At 40.4% G+C, this 19,414-nt stretch overlaps 1 protein-coding gene across 1 annotated transcript; it reads right to left on the minus strand.

Moving 5' to 3' along the window:
• Positions 1-4,629: 4,629 nt before the first annotated feature.
• Positions 4,630-5,074, minus strand: LOC100659919 (COX assembly mitochondrial protein homolog). Its single transcript, XM_010592519.3, has one exon. The coding sequence runs from the start codon at positions 5,034-5,036 to the stop codon at positions 4,716-4,718; it is 321 nt and encodes a 106-aa protein (XP_010590821.1). The 5' UTR covers positions 5,037-5,074; the 3' UTR covers positions 4,630-4,715.
• Positions 5,075-19,414: the final 14,340 nt, after the last annotated feature.

Consider the following 19,414-nt stretch of genomic DNA (forward strand, 5'->3'; position numbering starts at 1 on the left):
AATATTCCACTTCCCAAGATATAAAGTCAAGAATATAGAGTCTGTGGAAGAAAGAAAATCATTTTAAAAAGCAATGTTTATTATTTTTTTAAAAAAAAAAAAGCCTATCCAGCTTGATATAAAATAAAAATATCCGCACTGCGTAAATAGTGCTGATTACTTATATTAGCTGGTCAGTAGCGGAAGGAGAAATGGATGGTAGAGTGCAGTTTTCAGCAGATTCGGAGATCTACTGCATCTTAGCAGATGAAATTTAAATGACAAATTGCATAGCTTACTTTGAAGATTTTAAAAATAGTGTGGTTATAAATAACACTGTGGGGTAGAAGCTCCATATTGCTCCCAGTGTCCCTTCCTGTTCCACTGCCAGCACCCAGCCCAGGAACTGCGTATTTCTTACAGGGCACTGCAGATTCCCTAGTCCTGCCAAGATGTACCTTTCTAAATCATCAAATGTTAACTGGAGTCCCTGCTTCCTCCTGTCCACTTCCTGCCCCCCGTTCATTCTGTCCTCGCTGCCAAGATTCATCTTTCTAAACCTCTGTATGATTTTATCACTTCCCAGTGAAAAACCCTTAATGACATCGTGTTGTCTCTAGCACTTAGAACGCTGTGAGACACGTGTGCGAGGCTCATAATTATTTTCTAAAAAAAAAAATAAAAGGCCAGATTAATTATCTGCCACATTAAGGAAAAAAAATATCTCATTCAAGGCATTAAGAAAAAACACGATCCAGCCTCAGTCTGTTTTTCTGGTCTTACGTATTCCCAGAAACACTGGTTGCATAGTGGTTAAATGCTATGGCTATTAACCAAGAGTTTGGCAGTTCAAATCTGCCAGCCGCTCCTTGGAAACTCTGTGGGGCAGTTCTACTCTGTCCTATGGGGTCACTATGAGTCAGAATCGACTTGATGGCAGTGGGTTTTGGGTTTGTACATATTCCCATCCTCTACATGGATAATACAGTCCCATTAAACTTGACTCTTAGCTACACTTCTAAAACACCAAGACAATGCATGTAGCCAGAATATTTACATGTGTCAGGCCCTGGGATGCTCGCCCTGCCTTGTTCTCTTATCCCCTGCTGACCTTTGACCCTGCTGACACATTGTTTGAGGCCCACTAGCTATGACACCTATTTTATGATGCTTTTTATGATTGTTCAATGCTTTATCTCCTCTCTCTCAATTCCCAAGCACTTTTGTGAGTTGTTTTAGGCTGTTTGTATTCCTCATTGAAATGTGGGTATCTGGGAACTAGTCTGATAGCTACCATATGAATATAAATTATTTTACTCAGAAGAATATCTCACATAGCATGAGTGAGCATACTATACAGAATAGATGCTTACTATACACTTTGAATCAAATGACTTTATTGTAAAACGAATAAGACCAACCTCAGTGTGCTTTATGGAAAATGTTTGCCAATTTTACAGGAGATGTGACAACAGAAGCAATGGTTAGAGGAATGTAGGTGGCCTCCAAAAGCTGGAAAAGGCAAGGAAATAGATTCTTCCCTGGAACTCCCAGAAGGAACATAGCTCTGCCAACATCTCGATTTTAGCCAGTTAAGACTCATTTTGACTTCTGATCTCCAGAACTGTAAGATAATTGATTTGTGTTGTTTCAAGCCACCAAGTTTGAGGTGGTTTTTTTCAAGCAGTCCTAGGAAACTAATATAAGCAGCATTTTCCAAAATGTTTCCTTGGAATAAGAAATCTTATGATACACTACATTATTGTTGTTGAGTCATTTCTGACTCAGAGCGACCCCAAATACAACAGAACAAAACACTGCCCGCTTGTGTACCATCCTCACAACCGCTGATATATTGAGCTCATTGCTGCAGCCAATGTGTAAATCCATCTCATTGAGGGTCTTCCTCTTTTTCAATAACTTTCTGCTTTACCAAGCATGAAAGTCCTCCAGGGACTGGTCCCTCCTGATGACGTGTCCAAGGCGTGCGAGATGAAGTTTCATCCTCACTTCCAAGGAGTGCTCTGGCTGTACTTCTTGCAAGACAGACTTGTTTGTCCTTCTGGCAGGCCAAGGTATATTCTATATTCTTCACCAACACCATAATTCAAAGGCATCAATTTTTCTGTGGTCTTCCTTATTCCTTGTCCAGCTTTTGCATGCATATGAGGTGATTGAAAATACCATGGCTTGGGTCAGGGGCACCTTAGTCCTCAAGGTGACGTCTTTGCTTTTTAACACATTAAAGAGGTCTTTTGCAGCAGATTTGTCCAATGCAATATGTCATTTGATTTCCTGACTGCTGCTACCATGGACATTGATTGTGGATCCAAGTAAAATGAGATCCTTGATGATTTCAATCTTTTCTCTGCTTATCATGGTATCGCTTATTGGTCCAGTTGTGAGGATTTAAAAAAAAAAAAAATTTTTTTTTTTTTTATGTTGAGGTGTAATCCATACTGAAGGCTGTAGACTTTGGTCTTCATTAATAAGTGCTTCAAGTTCTCTTTACTTTCAGCAAACAAGGTTGTGTCATTCACATAATAATAATAATAAAAAAACCCAGTGCTGTCGAGTCGATTCCGACTCATAGTGACCCTAATGCAGGTTGTCAATGAGTCTTCCTCCAATCCTGATGCCCAATTCTTCATATAGTCCAGCTTCTCAGATTATTTTGCTCAGTATACAGATTGAATAAGTATGGTGAAAGGATAAAACCCAGACACAAACCTTTGCTGGTTTTAAACCATGCAGCATTCACTTGTTCTGTCTGAACAACTGTCTCTTGGTCTCCTACGTACAGGTTCCTCAGAAGCATAATTAAGTGTTCTGGAATTCCCATTCTTTGAAATGTTATCCATAACTTGCTATGATCCACACAGTTGAATGCCTTTGCATAGTCAATAAACACAGGTAAACATCTTTGTGGTGGTCTCTGCTTTCAGCCAAGATCCATCTGACATCAGCAATGATATCCTTTGTTCCACATCCTCTTCTGAATTTGGCTTGAATTTCTGGCAGTTCCCTGTCCATGTCCGTTTTGGAATTATCTTCTGTAAAATTTTATTGACATGTGATATTAATGATATTGTTCAATAATTTCCACATTCTATTGGATCATCCTTCATTGGAATGGACACAAATATGAATCTCTTCCAGTCAGTTGGTCAGGTAGCTGTCTTCCAAATTCTTGCCATAGATGAGTGAGCGCTTCCAGCATTGCATCCATTTGTTGAAACATCTCAATTGGTATTCCATCGATTCCTGGAGACTTGTTTTTCACCATTCCTTCAATGCAGCTAGGACTTCTTTCTTCAATACTATCAGTTCTTGATTATAATGCTACCTCCTGAAATGGCTGAACATTGACCAATTCTTTTTGATAGGTCACTTTGTGTATTCCTTTCACCTTCTTTTGGTGCTTCCTGCATCATTCAATATTTTGCTCAAAGAACCCTTTAGTATTGCAACTTGAGGCTTGAGTTTTTCTTCAGTTCTTTCAGCTTGAGAAATGCCAAGCATGTTCTCCTCTTTTGGTTTTCTATTCCAGGTCTTTGCACATTTCATTAAAATACTTTACTTTGTCTTCTTAAGCTTCCCTTTGAAATCTTCTGTTCAGCTCTTTTACTTCAGCATTTCTTCCATTTGTTTTAGCTACCCTACATTCAAGAGCATGTTTTAAAGACTCTTCTGACATTCTTCCCTGTCTTTTCAATGACCTCTTGCTTTCTTCATGTATGATGTCATCCCACAGCTCCTCTGATCTTCAGTCATTAATATTCAAATCTATTCTCGAGATGGTCTTAAATTCAGGTGGGATACACTCCAGGTCGTACTTTGGCTCCTGTGGATTTGTTTTAATTTTCTTCAGCTTCCACTTGAACTTGCATATGAGCAATTGATGGTCTCTTCCACAGTCAGCCCCTGGCCTTGTTCTGACTGATGATATAGAGCTTCTTCATTATCTTTCCACAGATGTAGTCAGTATGATTCCTGTTATTCCATGTGGCAAGGTCCAAGTGTGTAGTCACTGTTTATGTTGTTGAAAAAGGTGTTTCCAATGAATAGGATGTTGGTTTTGCAAAACTCTTTCATGTGATCTTTCTTCTGTTTCCAACTTTAGTGTTCCGATCACCATAAATTATGAATTTATCTTTATTGCGTGTTCGATAACAATTTCAGACTGCAGAAGTTGGTAAAAATCTTCATTTTTCTTCATCTTTGGCATTAGTGGTTGTAGAAATTTGAATAATAGTCATATTAACTGGTTTTCCTTGTAGGCTTATGAATATTATCCTATCACGGACAGCATTGTACTTCAGAATAGATCTTGAAATGTTCTTTTTGATGATGAATGTGACACCATTCCTGTTCAATTTGTCATTTCTCGCATAGTAGACAGTTGGATTCAAAGCGGCCAATATCAATCCCTTTTAGCTCGCTAATTCCTAAGATATCAGTCTTTATAGATTCCATTTCATTTTTTTTTTTTTTTTATGGTTCTGGAAAAATTTATTAAAAATCCAGAATGATCAGGAAAACCATATCCCATTTTACTAATTACTCCCTGCCCATTTAATAAACTGTAATTTTTTTAAGTTAAAATTTATTTCAGACAAAATTAACATTTCCATAATATAGGATAAAGCAAAAAGATACTTCCTTATCTTGATTCCATTAATACCAGTGACTGTGCCTTCTGTATGAGAGTTCCTGAGTGTCATTGAAACATTTGCCTACATGCTCGTGGGAAGCTTCTGCAGCCTTTTCTTAGCAGGAATTCCGGTTTTTCTGAATTCTTCCCTTTCTCTGAGGTATTCCATTTTGCACTCCTCATAAAAGGCTGGATCAGTATAGTAAGCAGTTAGACAATCTTTCAGTGCAGAATTTTCTTTCCGGCATTTTACTACCATGAGGACTCCGGAATCCTTGCAACATTTGGTAAAATCTTGAACTTGTTCAGAACATCTCTCTTTGGCCTTCTCTCTCATTATTTTAGGGATCAAAACATCTTTTTTGACATGTCTGAGATGCTGTTCTGCGGGGTCGAGCGCCATCTCGGCGGGCAGACAAGGAGCTCCATTTCATTTTTGATGACTTCCAATTTTCCTAGATTCATACTTCATCCATTATTAATGAATGTTTAAAGCCATTTCTTCTCGTTTTGAGTCCTGCCACATCAGCAAATGCAGGTCACAAAAGCTTTACTCCCTTCATGTCTTTAAGTTCAGCTCTACTTTGAGGAGGCAGCTCTTCCCGAGTTGTATTTGGAGTGCCTTCCAACCTGAGGGGCTCATCTTCTGGCACTGTATCAGACAATGTTCTGCTGCTATTCATAAGGTTTTCACTGCCTTTTTTTGTTTCTAAAGAAGTGGACTATGAGGTCGTTCTTCCTAGTCTGTCTTATTCTGGAGCCTCTGCTGAAACGTGTCCACCATGGGCTTACCCTTCTGGCATTTAAAATACCAGTGGCAAAGCTACCAGCACCACAGTTACATGCAAGGCAAGTGATGGATGACATGCTATGGGGAAAGAATATTGCAGTTAAATATGTTTGACAATGTTGTGGCATCCTTCTTAGAGACTGTGTATTACATACATGTTCCTCTTGGAAATTCAAAATTCAAATCAGTCTATTAGGCTTTGAGGAGGTTTAAAGTAAATAAGCTGTTTAATCCAGTAGTTAGCAAAAGACTTTTAAAAGTCATTTAAAAGTAGGCCCTCCCCCTCCCCCCACATATCACCTATTAACATCTGACAAAAACACATTTGGGAAATGCTAATACAAGCTAATTAGAACATTAGACAAATGTTGCTCACTGGTGTAGTATCACAGAGGTATTTCCTTGGGAAATACTCAAGCAATACCATCTAAAATTTAAATTTCTAGTTCTCGAATTTGAGCTTATCTGGATGCATGCCACGTTCATTGTGAACATACTTACCAAATTGTAATACAGAGCATGTGATGTTTTAACAATAAAAGTATGTTGACATGTGAAATTTCAGTGCTTTAGATATTTAAGAACTTAAATAGTTAAATTTTAAATCGTCCCATTCTTGTGACAGCATTGAGAATTCTTCTATTTAGCCACTTATTTAAGGAGTTTCATAGATACTCACAGAGCCCTGGTTGCACAGTGGTTAAGAACTCGGCTACTAACCAAAAAGCTGTCAGTTCGAATCTACTATCCACTCCTTGGAAACCTTATGGGGCTGTTCTACTCTGTCCTATAGTGTTGTTATGGGCTGGAATTGACTCGATGGCAATGGGTTTTGGGTATAAAAAAAAAAAAAATTTGCGTATACATACTCATAAATTGATTTCCAACACGTGATCCTTTGATTCTCTACTTGCGAACACCCTAAGCACGGATTGGCTGTTAGGAAAATGAGTGCCTTAAGCAAGGGAAGGAAACCCTGGTGGTGTAGCGGTTAAGTGCTATAGCCACTAACCAGAAGGTTGGCAGCTCAAATCCACCAGGCGCTCCTTGGAAACTCTATGGGGCAGTTCTACTCTGTCCTATAGGGTTGCTATGAGTTGGAATCGACTCAACGGCAATGGGTTTTGTTTTTTTTAAGCAAGGGAAATTATATGCTCCAATCTTTACGTTTGGCCTTATAAGGCTCCTCTAGCCCCTTGTGAGTCTCCCACTATTTCCAAAGCTGAATTTTTAAATTTTCAATCACCATGAACCACAAGGCTTAATTCTCTGGGTTATCCTGTGAGACCATTAGCCTATTTCCCTTCAGGTCTTTTAGCAGAAGATGTACTATCTGAAATCCATGGTTCCTACACTATAAAATCGTTGACTAATTCATTCATGTATTTCAACCAATATTTATGGATTGCTTATTATATATTAGGTGCTGGGGCTAGGATGGGAGAATTAAACAAACTACCACCCTTGCCCTCATAAACAGAAGTGAGGGAGCATTAGACATCAATGAAAAAATTAAGTGAGTAAACCCTATAGGGAAGCCACAGAATAAACTGCTACTGGAAATATAATTTCAACAGACTTCATTCAAGTATAGCTTGCCTCTAGAAACCAGATCATATACAGAATCAAAATCAAGTACCTTTCTGGCAGAGAAAGTTTAATACAGGCAGTCCCTGGTTCAAATGAGATCCATTCGTGAGTGCGTCTTTAAGTCGAATTTGTAGTAAGTCAAAACTAGTGCATACGGGTTTTATTTAGCCTTACTTGAGTGCAAGAAAAAGCTCAAAGCCTTTCCAATGAATTAAAAGCCGCACCTACAGCAAGTGCAGGTGATTGTGATGAAGAATTTGTGGTGAGGGGGGGTTGGTTCAATCATTTCAAAGTGAGGGCAAAGTCACACAACACTAAAGGGCAAGTAGAAGTTGTCTGTAAGTGGACATTTGGAACTCAGGGACCTACTGTTAGATAAACTTGATTATTTCAAAGGAGGGGGACTCTTCAAATATTATGTCATAAAATAGATCAGGTCTGTGCACTTTTTTTCCAGAATATAAACTTTAATACAACCACTTAGAAGGGACTCATGAAAGAAGCAAACATAACAAAGCAAAAAATTCTGGGTAATCTCCAAAAAACAAAATGCAGTATGTTCATTGTCATTACCTGGGCCGAGACTAGGGTGAGGCAGGTGAGGCATTTAGCTCAGGTGTAAAACTGAAGGGAATGCCAAAAATCTCAGTAACAAACGTGATCAGATTTTAATGTAATATTGTTAAAGTGAAAATCAACGCAAATTTCAGTGATGAACAAAAGACCAAGGTATTAAAGAAGGAAGCTCATTACTGATGAGTCCTCTGCCTCAGGCCCCAGCCCAGCTCAGCCCGGCAGTGGTCATCATCCCTCGGCGGAGCAGGTGTGCCGGCTGTTATCTGTCCATCCCGACCCCCTCTCCGTCCCCTGTCCACTCTGCTCAGGGCCTGGGAGGCTGGCTTTTAGGGGCTTGCACCAGTAGCCTCTCTTGCTTTCTAGCTTCTGATTGGGTTCAGCCAATGGAAGATTTGGGACGGTTATTCTGGGACACAGGAAGAATGAGATGGGGATGTTGACCCCGGCTCCTTTCAAGCTGCGTAGTGGGCTGGCGTGGCTATGCCCCGACACACGAAGCACAGGTTCTCTTCAGCATCCCTCACCACAGCGACCACGGCAACCGCTGCTTGACTTTTTCCCTTCGAGCCTAGAAGCAGTGACAGCTTTCAGCTGTTGCTAGTCCCAGGGTATTCAATGTCCCTTGCTGGTTCCCATAACCTTACAGAACAAAAAAAAAAAAAAAAAAAATCTCATTGCCATCAAGTTGAATTCAACTCATAGCGACCCTACAAGTCAGAGTAGATAGAACTGCCTCATAGGGTTCCCAAAGGGCAGCTGGTGGATTGAACCGCTGACCTTTTGATTAGCAGCCATAGCTCTTAATCACTGCACCACCAGGGTTTCACAGCCCTACCACCCAAAACCCCATTGCTGTTGAGTCAATTCCAACTCATAGTGACCCTATAGGACAGAGTAAAACTGGACTGTATGGCTTCCAGAAGTGGCTGGTGGGTTCGAACTGCCAGCTTTTCAGTTAGCAGTCAAACACTTAGCCACTGCACCACCAGGGTTCCTTCATTAAACTGTCCTGAAATTCCTTTTTGCTTCGCCCACATGTTCCCTGCTGGGACACAATAGTCTTGAACCAAGCCAGGTCTTCTACAATGCCAAAATAGAAACAATGGCTAATGTTGGTCTCCTACATTCTTGTGTTTAGAGATTACTATTATTAGACCCTGTCCTGGGAGCAGTGCCTCCACAGAATCCCTCAGGTACTGGCCTGGCCACCTTACCTGCATGGACATGCCCAGCCCATATCTGGCAACTTGTTTGTTTCACCTATGGGGAGCGATAGTTAACGTTTGTTAAGACTAGACAAAACACGTATATAATTCATGACATTAAGAAAGTTGGGCAAATATATCATGAATTCGGATGATATGGATATTTGTTTCATAATTCAGACATACAATTAACTTTTTCTCTTAATTACTAGAATAACTTGAACAAAAACCCTCTTTTTTGCTTTAAACTTAACTTACTGAGGTAATTAGATCTATGGTGTGGCTTTAGGATGGACTCTGGGCGGAGCTGGATCAGAGAAATGGTTTATATGGCTGCATCGGTTCTCATCTTGACAACCACGGTTTTGCCACATTACTATGAACAAAAGCTATATTTAAAAAGCTTGTGTGCACTGACATGAAATATTTGTCAAATACCATAATTTTATCTCATGAGAATCACAAAATTTCGTTAATTTCTTCATATAGTAGTTTAAAAAAATGTACTAATAATTCAGACATTACTATTTTTCATTGTCTTTTCTAGCATAGTGGATGTTACTTTTTGTTTCAACCTTTTTTTAAAGTATGCATTTATAATTGGAACCCCTTTTTATTATAAGGAAACAGGCTGATTTTATTTAATAATAGGTAATAGACTGCTAATAATATCATAGACTGGTAATGTGAACCTGTTTAGTAATGCGAAAGGAAGTAATGTTGTTAGGTGTCGTTGAGTCAGTTCTGACTCAAGATGACCCTAGGTACCACAGAACGAAACACTGCCCAGTCCTGTGCCATCCTCACAATTCTTGTTGAGCCACTTTGTCAGCCCATCTCATTGAGGGTCTTCCTCTTTTTCTCTGGCCTTTGACTTTACCAAGCATGATGTCCTTCTCCAGGGACTGATGCCTCCTGATAACATGTTCAAAGTATGTGAGACGTAGTCTTGCCATCCTTGCTTCTACAGAGCATTCTGGTTGTACTTCTTCCAAGACAGATTTGTTCATTCTTTTGACAGTTTATGGTATATTCAATATTCTCCTCCAACACCACAATCCAAAGCCTTCAGTTCTTCTTTGTTCTTCCTCATGCGTGGTCCGGCTTTCGTATGCATATGAGGTGAACGAAAACGCCATGGCTTGAGTCAGGCGCACCTTGGTCTTCAAGGTGACGTCTTTGTTTTTCAACACTTTAAAGAGGCCCTTTGCAGCAGATTTGCCCAATGCAATGCTTCTTTTGATTTCTTGACCACTGCTTCCATGGGTGTTGACTGTGGATCCAAGTAAAATGAAATTCTTGACAACTTCAATTTAAGAAGTAATAGAAGGTAGATATTTAAATCTATTTATAAAAAAATTAATTTTCATCAAAATATATGGCAAAATTGACAGGGATAATAATCTATACTTACTCTTTAGGATGAAAAACTAGTTAATATACACAAACTTGCTTGTTTCCAAGCAGGGTATATTGTGACACGAACATAATATCTACTTTAGTAGGCAGGAGCCCTGGTGGTGCAGTGCTTAGAAGCTACGGCTGCTAACCGAAAGGTCAACAGTTCGAATTCACTAATTGCTCCTTGGAAACCCTATGTGGCAGTTCTACTCCATCCTATAGGGTTGCTATGAGTAGAATGGACTCAATGGCAATGGATTCTATAGGCTGACTTAACGTATTAACTAATATAAAGTTCTATGGTATCCCCAGAAAACAGTGCTATATAAATGTAGGAAATCTGTGATGCCCTGATTGTAAAAGATATTATATTCTAGTTATCATATCCAACCACATTTGTAATCTCATCTAATAAAAACCAAAACCAAACCAGTTGCCGTGGACCCTATTTCAACACATGGTGACCCTGTGTGTGCAGAATAGAACTGCACTCCATAGAGTTTTCAAGGCCGTGATCTTTCAGAAGCAGATTGCCTGGCTTGTCTTCCAAGGTGTCTCTGAGTGAGTTTGAACTGCCAGTCCTTTAGTTGGTGGGCTAGTCTTTAATCTTTTGCACCACCCAGGGACTGCTATGTTATCTAATGCAGGTCACAATACATTTGTGTTTACATGGGGTGGGATGAGAGAAACTCCCTTATTGAAATCCTTCCTATATTTTCTTCCCTTTTAACTACTGGGAGTTTCAGAACTTCATGAAAGTCATCAAGGTTGTCATTGATTGTTATGTGTCGTGCAGGCATCCTTTATAAAATCAAATATTCTGCATCTTCTAATTTGGTCAAAACTTTATTTGGCCACACTTAGATTATTTTTAGAACTTTGCAAATTTAAAGTAGAAATGCACGCTACATTAGAGCATTGAGCCTGCAAAAGTATTCAAACAACCCAAATTCCAAAGTCTTCTGAAATGAAATAAGTTAGAGGGCATAGGCGATGGAGTAAGTCAGATTTTTCTTGTGGAGATAGATCTGGCAGAATACAGTGAAACCGGTCCAGTTCTGGCAGGCACAGGAGCGTGGCCCTAAATGCAGACACTTCCTTGTGTGTTCCTAAGCTTTGATTTGAAAAAGTAAAGGAGTTTAATTAAATGTAGATTGAAACTCCCATCCACAAAATCAAGCCCGTGTGCTGACAGATATATCTTTCTAGCCCCAAGACTGCATGTTTAATCCATCTAGATTTTTCAGCTGCCAAATAGAAACATAAATAAATTCCTGGACTTAATATTTACTAGATACCTTGCTTTTTAATGACTGAAGCAGCAACTCAGCTGAAGGAAAACATAGCTCAGTGTGTTACAGCTGAGAGGCCCCCATCTATTCCTAGTCTGTCTTTCACCCTTCACCGAGAGGTTAGCAAACACAATGCATCCATGTTTATACCTACCAGCATCAGTGTGATAGAGAGCCTCTTAGGTCTGTTACTTCACTGACCATATATTGTAAATGGAAATTAGAACATCTCCTGAAATGGATTGAAGAGAACTCGCAAGATCAATTTCACAGGCCAAAGGAGAGCAAACTAATAATATGGATATTCAAACAACAATCCACATAAAATAGCAAGCATGCCAGGCGATTTGCCAAAAACTCTGCATACTCTGGGTCACCTGAAGTCCATTCGCATGCGCCACAGTGCCACTGTGATGGTGTTTTATAAGTCTTCTTCAGTCATTTTAGGGCTTCACTAAAATTCGGACTGGTGCAGTTTTAGGAAAGCACACCACTGTGTGCCTTTGTTTAACAATTGTGTTATACCACAACAAGCACTACGATTAATCCCCTCTGTATCAGGCACTGCTGGCAGTGAGTCAAACCCTGTGCTCCGGTGTTACCCTGGATCTACGTCTAAGGCAGGATTACTGGGTGTGCCTCCGTAGGGAAGAGTAAGACACCTAATGGGAATGGCTGGGGCACAGATAGGTAGCTCCTGCTTTTGGTTGTTTTGTTTTTGTTTTCTTTCTACTCATGTTCCCAGTAACACCTTTTTTTTAATGAGCTATAAGGCACAGATTAGTGATTAAGTGCATGGACGTTAGAGTCTTATGGATCTGACGTCACCATGTGTTGGCCCCACAGTTAGGGAAGTGACTTAACACCACTGAGCCTTAGCTGTTTTCATCTGTGAATACAAAGTGAGGGCAATGGTTCCCACCTCACAGGGCTGTTGGAAGGATTAAGTTCAGTAATGCACATCGATAGCCTAGAAAACTGCCCGCTGCTGTAGAACGTAGTAGCTGTTTTCCTAAGTAGCTCCAAAGTTGGTTTTTCCTTTCCCATCTCTCCTGTGCTTCCAAACTACCCTCCATGTTGTTCATTTCACTCCCCTGATTTCTCATTAATGTCATAAAGCTCAAGGAATAAAGGTACACCAAGTCCTCCACAATCTAGACTCAGTCCTCCTTTCCACCTTCGGCTACCACAGGTCCCCCAACAGACCTCCATCAGAACCCCTACTCACACCATTGATACCTCTCCAGGAGCTTCAGCTACACAAGCCCTGCTCTCTTGGCTGCATGAACGAACCACTGTCCCTGTCTTAGGACTGCACTCAAGTGTCATTTCCTGTTCTCCAAGCTAGGTCCTTCTTCCTCTATATTCCCACTGACCCCTCTAGTGCTGATGGCTTACACTGTAATTAGAGTCAACATGTCCATGTCTGCCACCAGATGTCACTCAATGGAGATCAAGGACAAGCATCTCCAGAGTTTTTTTTTTTTTTTTTGCTGCCCTCATCCTGATACATGGATGATCATACTGCAGGAATTCGGTACATGTATGTTGAATAAAGGGCTGAGCATCCTTGAAGCTGGAATGAGAAATGGTCACAACATTTCGTTAAATCCAATGCATGTCCACACACCGTGCATCAATAAGATAGTCCCAGCCCTCTAGGCACTGAGTGTCTTAGGGGAAAGACAAACACGTAAACTTCAGTGTGACATACAGTGAAAGGGCTGGTATGGGAACCCAGAGGACGAGCCTTTGCTTCAACATATAAAAGTTCAAAAAGATACCCGGAACGAGTTGAAACTTGTGCTTCAAAAGGTGATCTCCAGAGTTACCATTATCGTTGTTTGTTTACTAATTTTATAAGTATAAACCCATTGCCCTCAAGGCGATTCTCACTCATAGTGACCCTATAGAACAGAGTAGAACTGCCGCATAGGGTTTCCAAGGAGCAGCTAGTGAATTTGAACTGCTGGCCTTTTGGTTAGCAGCCAGACGCTTAACCACTATACCACCAGGGCCAATTCCAAACATAAGATTGATGAGAATGTCTATGAACTTAACATTTTGGTTACCATAAGCTACCATCCACGGATTATCAGTTCTGTGCAACAATTTCAAATAATTCATATCAATGATATACTCAGCTATATTGAGCATAACTGCATCTTTGATAATTCAGAAGACAGTTTAGAGTGTTGTCATGCCTCAAGGTCAGTATGAAATTAACTCTTAATATAAAAGGAAAATAGTTGAACAGTCTTACTGTTTGAATTACCTATAAATAAGCATTTACTGAAATGTCAAAAAGCTTGCCATCCAATTATCATTCTGAATAAAAAGGACTGCATAGTTGAGATTCAAAACGCCATTTGCCATGATACCCAAAAAACTAAACCCCAGGGCCATCGAGTTGATCCTGACTCATAGTGACCCTATAGGACAGAGGAGAGCTGCCCCACAGGGTTTCCATGGCTGAAGTCTTTACAGGAGCAGACTGCCACATCTTTCTCACATTTGCCGTGATAAATGACATAATAACATGCTTATTCCCACTCTTCCCCAAATTTAAGATTACAACTTTATGGGGTTGGATGCATAGGCATGAGGAATTTCTGCAAAACTAGAGGGATGACCATTTTGTGTTTTTTACATTTGTATCAGATTCTTTTAAATTTTTATTCATTTGACAAGGGTTCTCAATTGAAATATTTCAAAATAAGCACTAAGATGGTGAAAATAAGGTTCTATAGAAGCAGGAAGAAATATCCATTGGAATTTGTACTTCAGCCTTCATGACGTAACTTTTGGGTTAGCCCTTCTGTGACGACGTTCATACTAAAATATTCTGCGGATATGGGGAAGAGCTCATTCCTAGTCATTTTTCTTAGCTTTTTTTCTGTCTATTAAATCCATGTGACAATCTTTCAAAATTTTCTTACATTTAAACTCGTATTTTTTTTCCTAATAAATTCGGAGGAGATTACACAGAGAATGTAGTTGTTAGTTGCCATTGAGTCACCCCCAAACTCATGGTGACCCCGGGCACAATGGAGCAACATGCTGCCTCGTCCGCCACCATCTCCAAGGTCGGCTGTGGAGAAGGCTTCTGTGATCCACGGAGTTTTCACTGGCTGATTTTTGGATTGCCAGGTCTTTCTTCCTCACCCATATACATCTGGAAACTCCACTGAAGCCTGTTCAGCCTTATAGCTACATGGAAATCTCCACTGACAGGTGGTGACTGAGCTTCACGTGCATCGGCCAGGAACTGAACCAAGTCTGCTGCGTGGAGGGCAAAGGTTTTCCCATAGAACACAGAGAAGAGTTTATTCCAAACGGTAATTCTTAGTCTACTAATTCCACAGTAGTCTTCATAGCAATCTTTGGTTATCAAGTCACTAAAGGTTAAGTTGAAATGGTAGTGACAAGATCTTTTACATTTTCCATGTATGTATTATGGACTTATGTACCTTATTTTTTGTATATATGTTTTAGCCATACATATTGTGGCTAAATAGCCGCCATAATGAAAGTAAGGTGTACACAAAATAACCTATAAAAAGAGTTACAGCGAGGAAATTACACATCACTATGACTATGGAGGATCCCTAGTGGCGCAGTGGTTAAGAGCTCAGTTGCAAACCAAAAGGTTGCAATTTGAATCCACCAGCAGCTCCTTAGAAACCCTATAGAGCAGTTCTACTCTGTCCTATTGGGTTGCTATGAGTTGGAATCGACTCGACAGCAACGGGCTTGGGTTTGGGTTTTATGATTCCAGAAGAATGTTGTTTCTTACTGCTTTTCATTAATTGGACACTCTCATGCACTTAGTTCAGGCTTCAGGAGAAATGATGATCGTATATATATACATGATTACACAGGAAATGAAAATACGAGATGTCACACCAAATGGATTTATTTCCCCGCATTCACGTCACTTTTCCGAACGCGGCAGCAGCCAGAGCAAACCACGAACGTAAACAAGCAGAGGGCACCAGTTTGGGCGGCTCTGTCCTCGGACCCCTGGCAGACACTCGGGCACCTGCCGCCCCCCAATTATGGTTACACAGCGTCCAGCATCAGCCGTGGACAGAAATACATTCTAGTTCCGAGAGAATATAGAAAGGGGTCTTCTAAAAACACTCATTTTATAATACACAGTAGCCTGGCTGAAATAGAAGCTCTCTTTTTATACTCTCATTCTCACCAAAATGAGGATAATAATTGGAAGATACACGGCAATCAGCTTTGGTTCTCACTCTGTAATCTTAACCCGCTTCAAGAGAAGTGCCAAGAGAGAAAGTGCTGCTTTTTGTATATACGCATTGTGTTGTTTTATCCCATAAAATAAAAATGCTTTCCGTTTTGTTAATTTCTTTTTGTGCAGGTAATATGGTTTAAAAACCAAAATGACCAAAATGATACATATGAGAGAGAACCATGTTTGTGAGTTTCTTTTGTATCCCTCAGTGTTCCTCTTACATATGCAGATAGGAATATACATTATTTCCTCACTTTCTTAGCAAAGCTTTTGTCTGTGTCTACTGTGTAGACTGTTCGAAAATTCCTTCCTTCTTTGCCTGCGATACAGCCTGAAGATTTCTTCCGTATAATGTGTAGGCACTTTTTACATTCTTTTTTACAGGAGGATAGTATTCTATTGTGTAGCTGTGCAATAGCTTATGGGTTAAGACTCTGAAGAATAGAAAAATGCAAGCGACAAGTTGCATGCTTTTCTTTAGTAAAGAACGACTGAGGGGAAACTGGATAATGGGGAAAACTAGGAGCTCGGTTTTATTTGCATTACCACAATAATGCTATGTAACAAAACATCCTAAAACTCACCAGCTTTAAACAGCAGTGATATATTCTCACACACTTGACTGAATCGGCTGTGTATCAGCTGATAGAGGTTGAGCTCAGCTGGGCATGGCTCCAAGCTCTAGGCAAGGTCCTGGGGTTGTAAGCTGTATGTTAGGTCCTGGGGTTCTAAGGTATAGGTTAGGTCCTGGGGCTCCAAGCTGTAGGTTAGGTCCTGGGGCTCCAAGCTGTAGGTTAGGTCCTGGGGCTCCAAGCTGTAGGTTAGGTCCTGGGGCTCCAAGCTGTAGGTTAGGTCCTGGGGCTCCAAGCTATAGGTTAGGTCCTGGGGCTCCAAGTTGTAGGTTAGTTTCTGGGTCTCCAAGCTGTAGATTAGGTCCTGGGGCTCTAAGCTTTAAGTTAGTTCCTGGGGCTCCAAGCTGAAGGTTGGGTTCTGGGGCTCCAAGCTGAAGGTTGGGTTCTGGGGCTCCAAGCTGTAGGTTAGGTACTGGTAGCTTCAAGCTGTAGGTTAGATCTTGAGGCTCTAAGCTCTAGGTTAGGTCCCGGCCTTTTAGACCAGCAAGACAGCCAGGCATGTTCTCACGTGATGCAGAAAGACAACAGGTGCGGGAAGGAAAGGAACACTCAATTTTTCTCAAGGTCTAGGCTCAGAACTAACACATGGCCACTTTCCATTACATTCCATTGACCAAAGCAAGTCATTTGGCCAAGTCCAAAATCAAGGGGCTGTCACTAGACTAACGAATTGCAAAGGGCAAGGATACATGGCTCTGGAGCTCATGGGAACTGTCTGGTCTGGAGGTATAAATTAAGGTGTCATGAGTGTAGAAATGATTATGTAATGCTGAGATTAGATGAGATCATCAAATGAGGGCATGTGATACAAAAAAGTTCCAAGGCCTATATATCTTGCTGCTCAAAATTTTATGTGGTCAGGAAGATTAGAAAGATCTCAAAACTGAGGCTGAGAAGTTGATGCAAAAGGGGTAAGGCAAAAACTGAGGAAGTGTTATATACTGAAAGTCAAGTGAAGAAAGCATATAAAGAGAGAGAAGGATATGTCAAATATTGGGTAGAAGGCAAATAAGGTAAGACTTGAGAAGTGACCATTGAATTTAGCAATGTCCGGGTCATTGGTGATCTTGATGAAAATAGTTTTGTTGGAGTAGCAAGGCAAAGCTGTAATTGGAGAGAATTTGAGAGAAGAAGGAAAGACAGTGAGCAAAACAAACAACTCTTTCAAAGAATTTTATTATGAAGAAGTTAAGGATATTGGGGATACTAGAGGGTGAATTTGTTGATGCAGTAAGTAGCTTGCTAGAATCTAGCACACAGCTGGGGGGCTTGACTCAGGAACACTGAGAGCTCGTTTGTAGCAGTGGTTCTCAACCAAGGGTGATTTTGAGCCCTAGGGGACATTTGGCAATGTCTGATTGGTTGTCACAACTGGGTGTGCTACTGAAATCTATTGGGTAGAGAGCAGAGGTGCTACCAAGCACCCTACAGTGCAGAATGCAGCTCCTCCAACAGAGAATTATCTGGCCTGATATGTCAACAGTGCTGAGGTTAAGAAACCCCGATCTCTAGTGACAGGAGGAAAGGAAGAGTGCGTGGTACTGATGCTTCTAGGAGGTTAGATGTGGTGGTGGGAGCTGGAAGAATGCTTTATCTCATTGCTTCAGTTTTTTTCAGAGATACACACAGCAAACTCATTGGATGAGAGTAAGCATAATGGGGTAGAATTGCAGGTTTGAAGAGAGAACAGTGAATGGACAAAGGGAAGGTCATTTAATTGCCTGGTTGTATTAGGTGCCAAATGGAGGTTACCAAAAACCCAAAACCAAACCCATTGCCATCAATTGATTCCAACTCATAGCAACCCTATAGGGCAGAGTAGAACTGGAGGTTAATGGTCATACATTTTGAAACTTTCCTATCAATATAATATTTTGATAATATTTCATTTTAATGTTGTCATTTCCAGTCTTTGGGGGGTATAGGCACAAACTATTCACCTGCATTTGTGGTAGGATGGGGTAAATGGAAAGACATAATCTGTGTTGGTTTTGCTAGGAGAGTAGGATAAAAAAGAGGAAAAGGGAGTTTAAAATGTGGGTTAAGGGAGTGATTATAAAAAATTGATCATGTAACTTCAGCTGAGTAATGAGGAAAGTTAGAACAAGTAGGAGATAGAGACTCTGAAACATAGGTCCATCAAAGAAAAACAGGTCCTGGTGGGTCAGAAAGTTCGTGCTTTAGAGGGAGTATTCTTGTAAAATAAGCAGTAGAGGAGGGATAATGTGATGCTTAAAATTAAGATTATGAAGAGTTTGTACTTTTATTAATGACAAGGTCTAGGGTGTGATGATGGAATTCAGAAGCTAAGTTAGAGAGGAGAAATAGAGAATTTGAGAGGAGGTCAAGTGGCCTGTTTTAGAAGGACAGCCTATGTGGATATCAAAATCACTAAGAATTATGAATGTGTACTACTAAAAAAAAAAAAAAAAAAAAAAAAAGGCCAGTAAGCTAGAAACTAAACTCTTCCAGGGATGAGGGCAGTGAGCTGAAGGTCAAAAAAGAGAGCAAGCTGAAGGTATGCACCTGTCAACAACTTGGAGGAGTAGGCAATCTGATGACATGACAGTCAAAGCCAGGACGTTTTATGCAGTAGAGAGGAAAAACCTTCTGGAAACAGCAAGGAAGAGCAGGAGGGACTCACCCTGAGGCCTATTAGTGCAATATTTGAAAGAGGAAAACAGTCCCCTCTCAAAAGTACCGAAGAGGGAGAATGTCCTGGTGGAGAGCCAAATTCAATACAATCATAGAGCAAATACATGTTCCTGCCAGCTCCATTTAGAAGGTCTCAAAAAAGAATTTTAAATTACCGTGGTTTGGGTCACAAGTCCATCCCTGGCCAATTCCTGTGTCCAGGAGTGTAGAGTATTGAAATTGGCAAGAGTCACCAGCATCCCATTTCTCTTGAAAGAGTTAAACATTAAAGGCATTAAAAAGAAAAGAAAGAGAATAAAATTACAGCAGGTCAAAGTAATGAGACACAAAAGAGCTTCTTTCTCAATACAGAATTAAAAATAATATAGTCTGTTGTATT

Source organism: Loxodonta africana, chromosome 19 (genome assembly GCF_030014295.1).
Source record: "Loxodonta africana isolate mLoxAfr1 chromosome 19, mLoxAfr1.hap2, whole genome shotgun sequence".
Taxonomy (NCBI): Eukaryota; Metazoa; Chordata; class Mammalia; order Proboscidea; family Elephantidae; genus Loxodonta; species Loxodonta africana.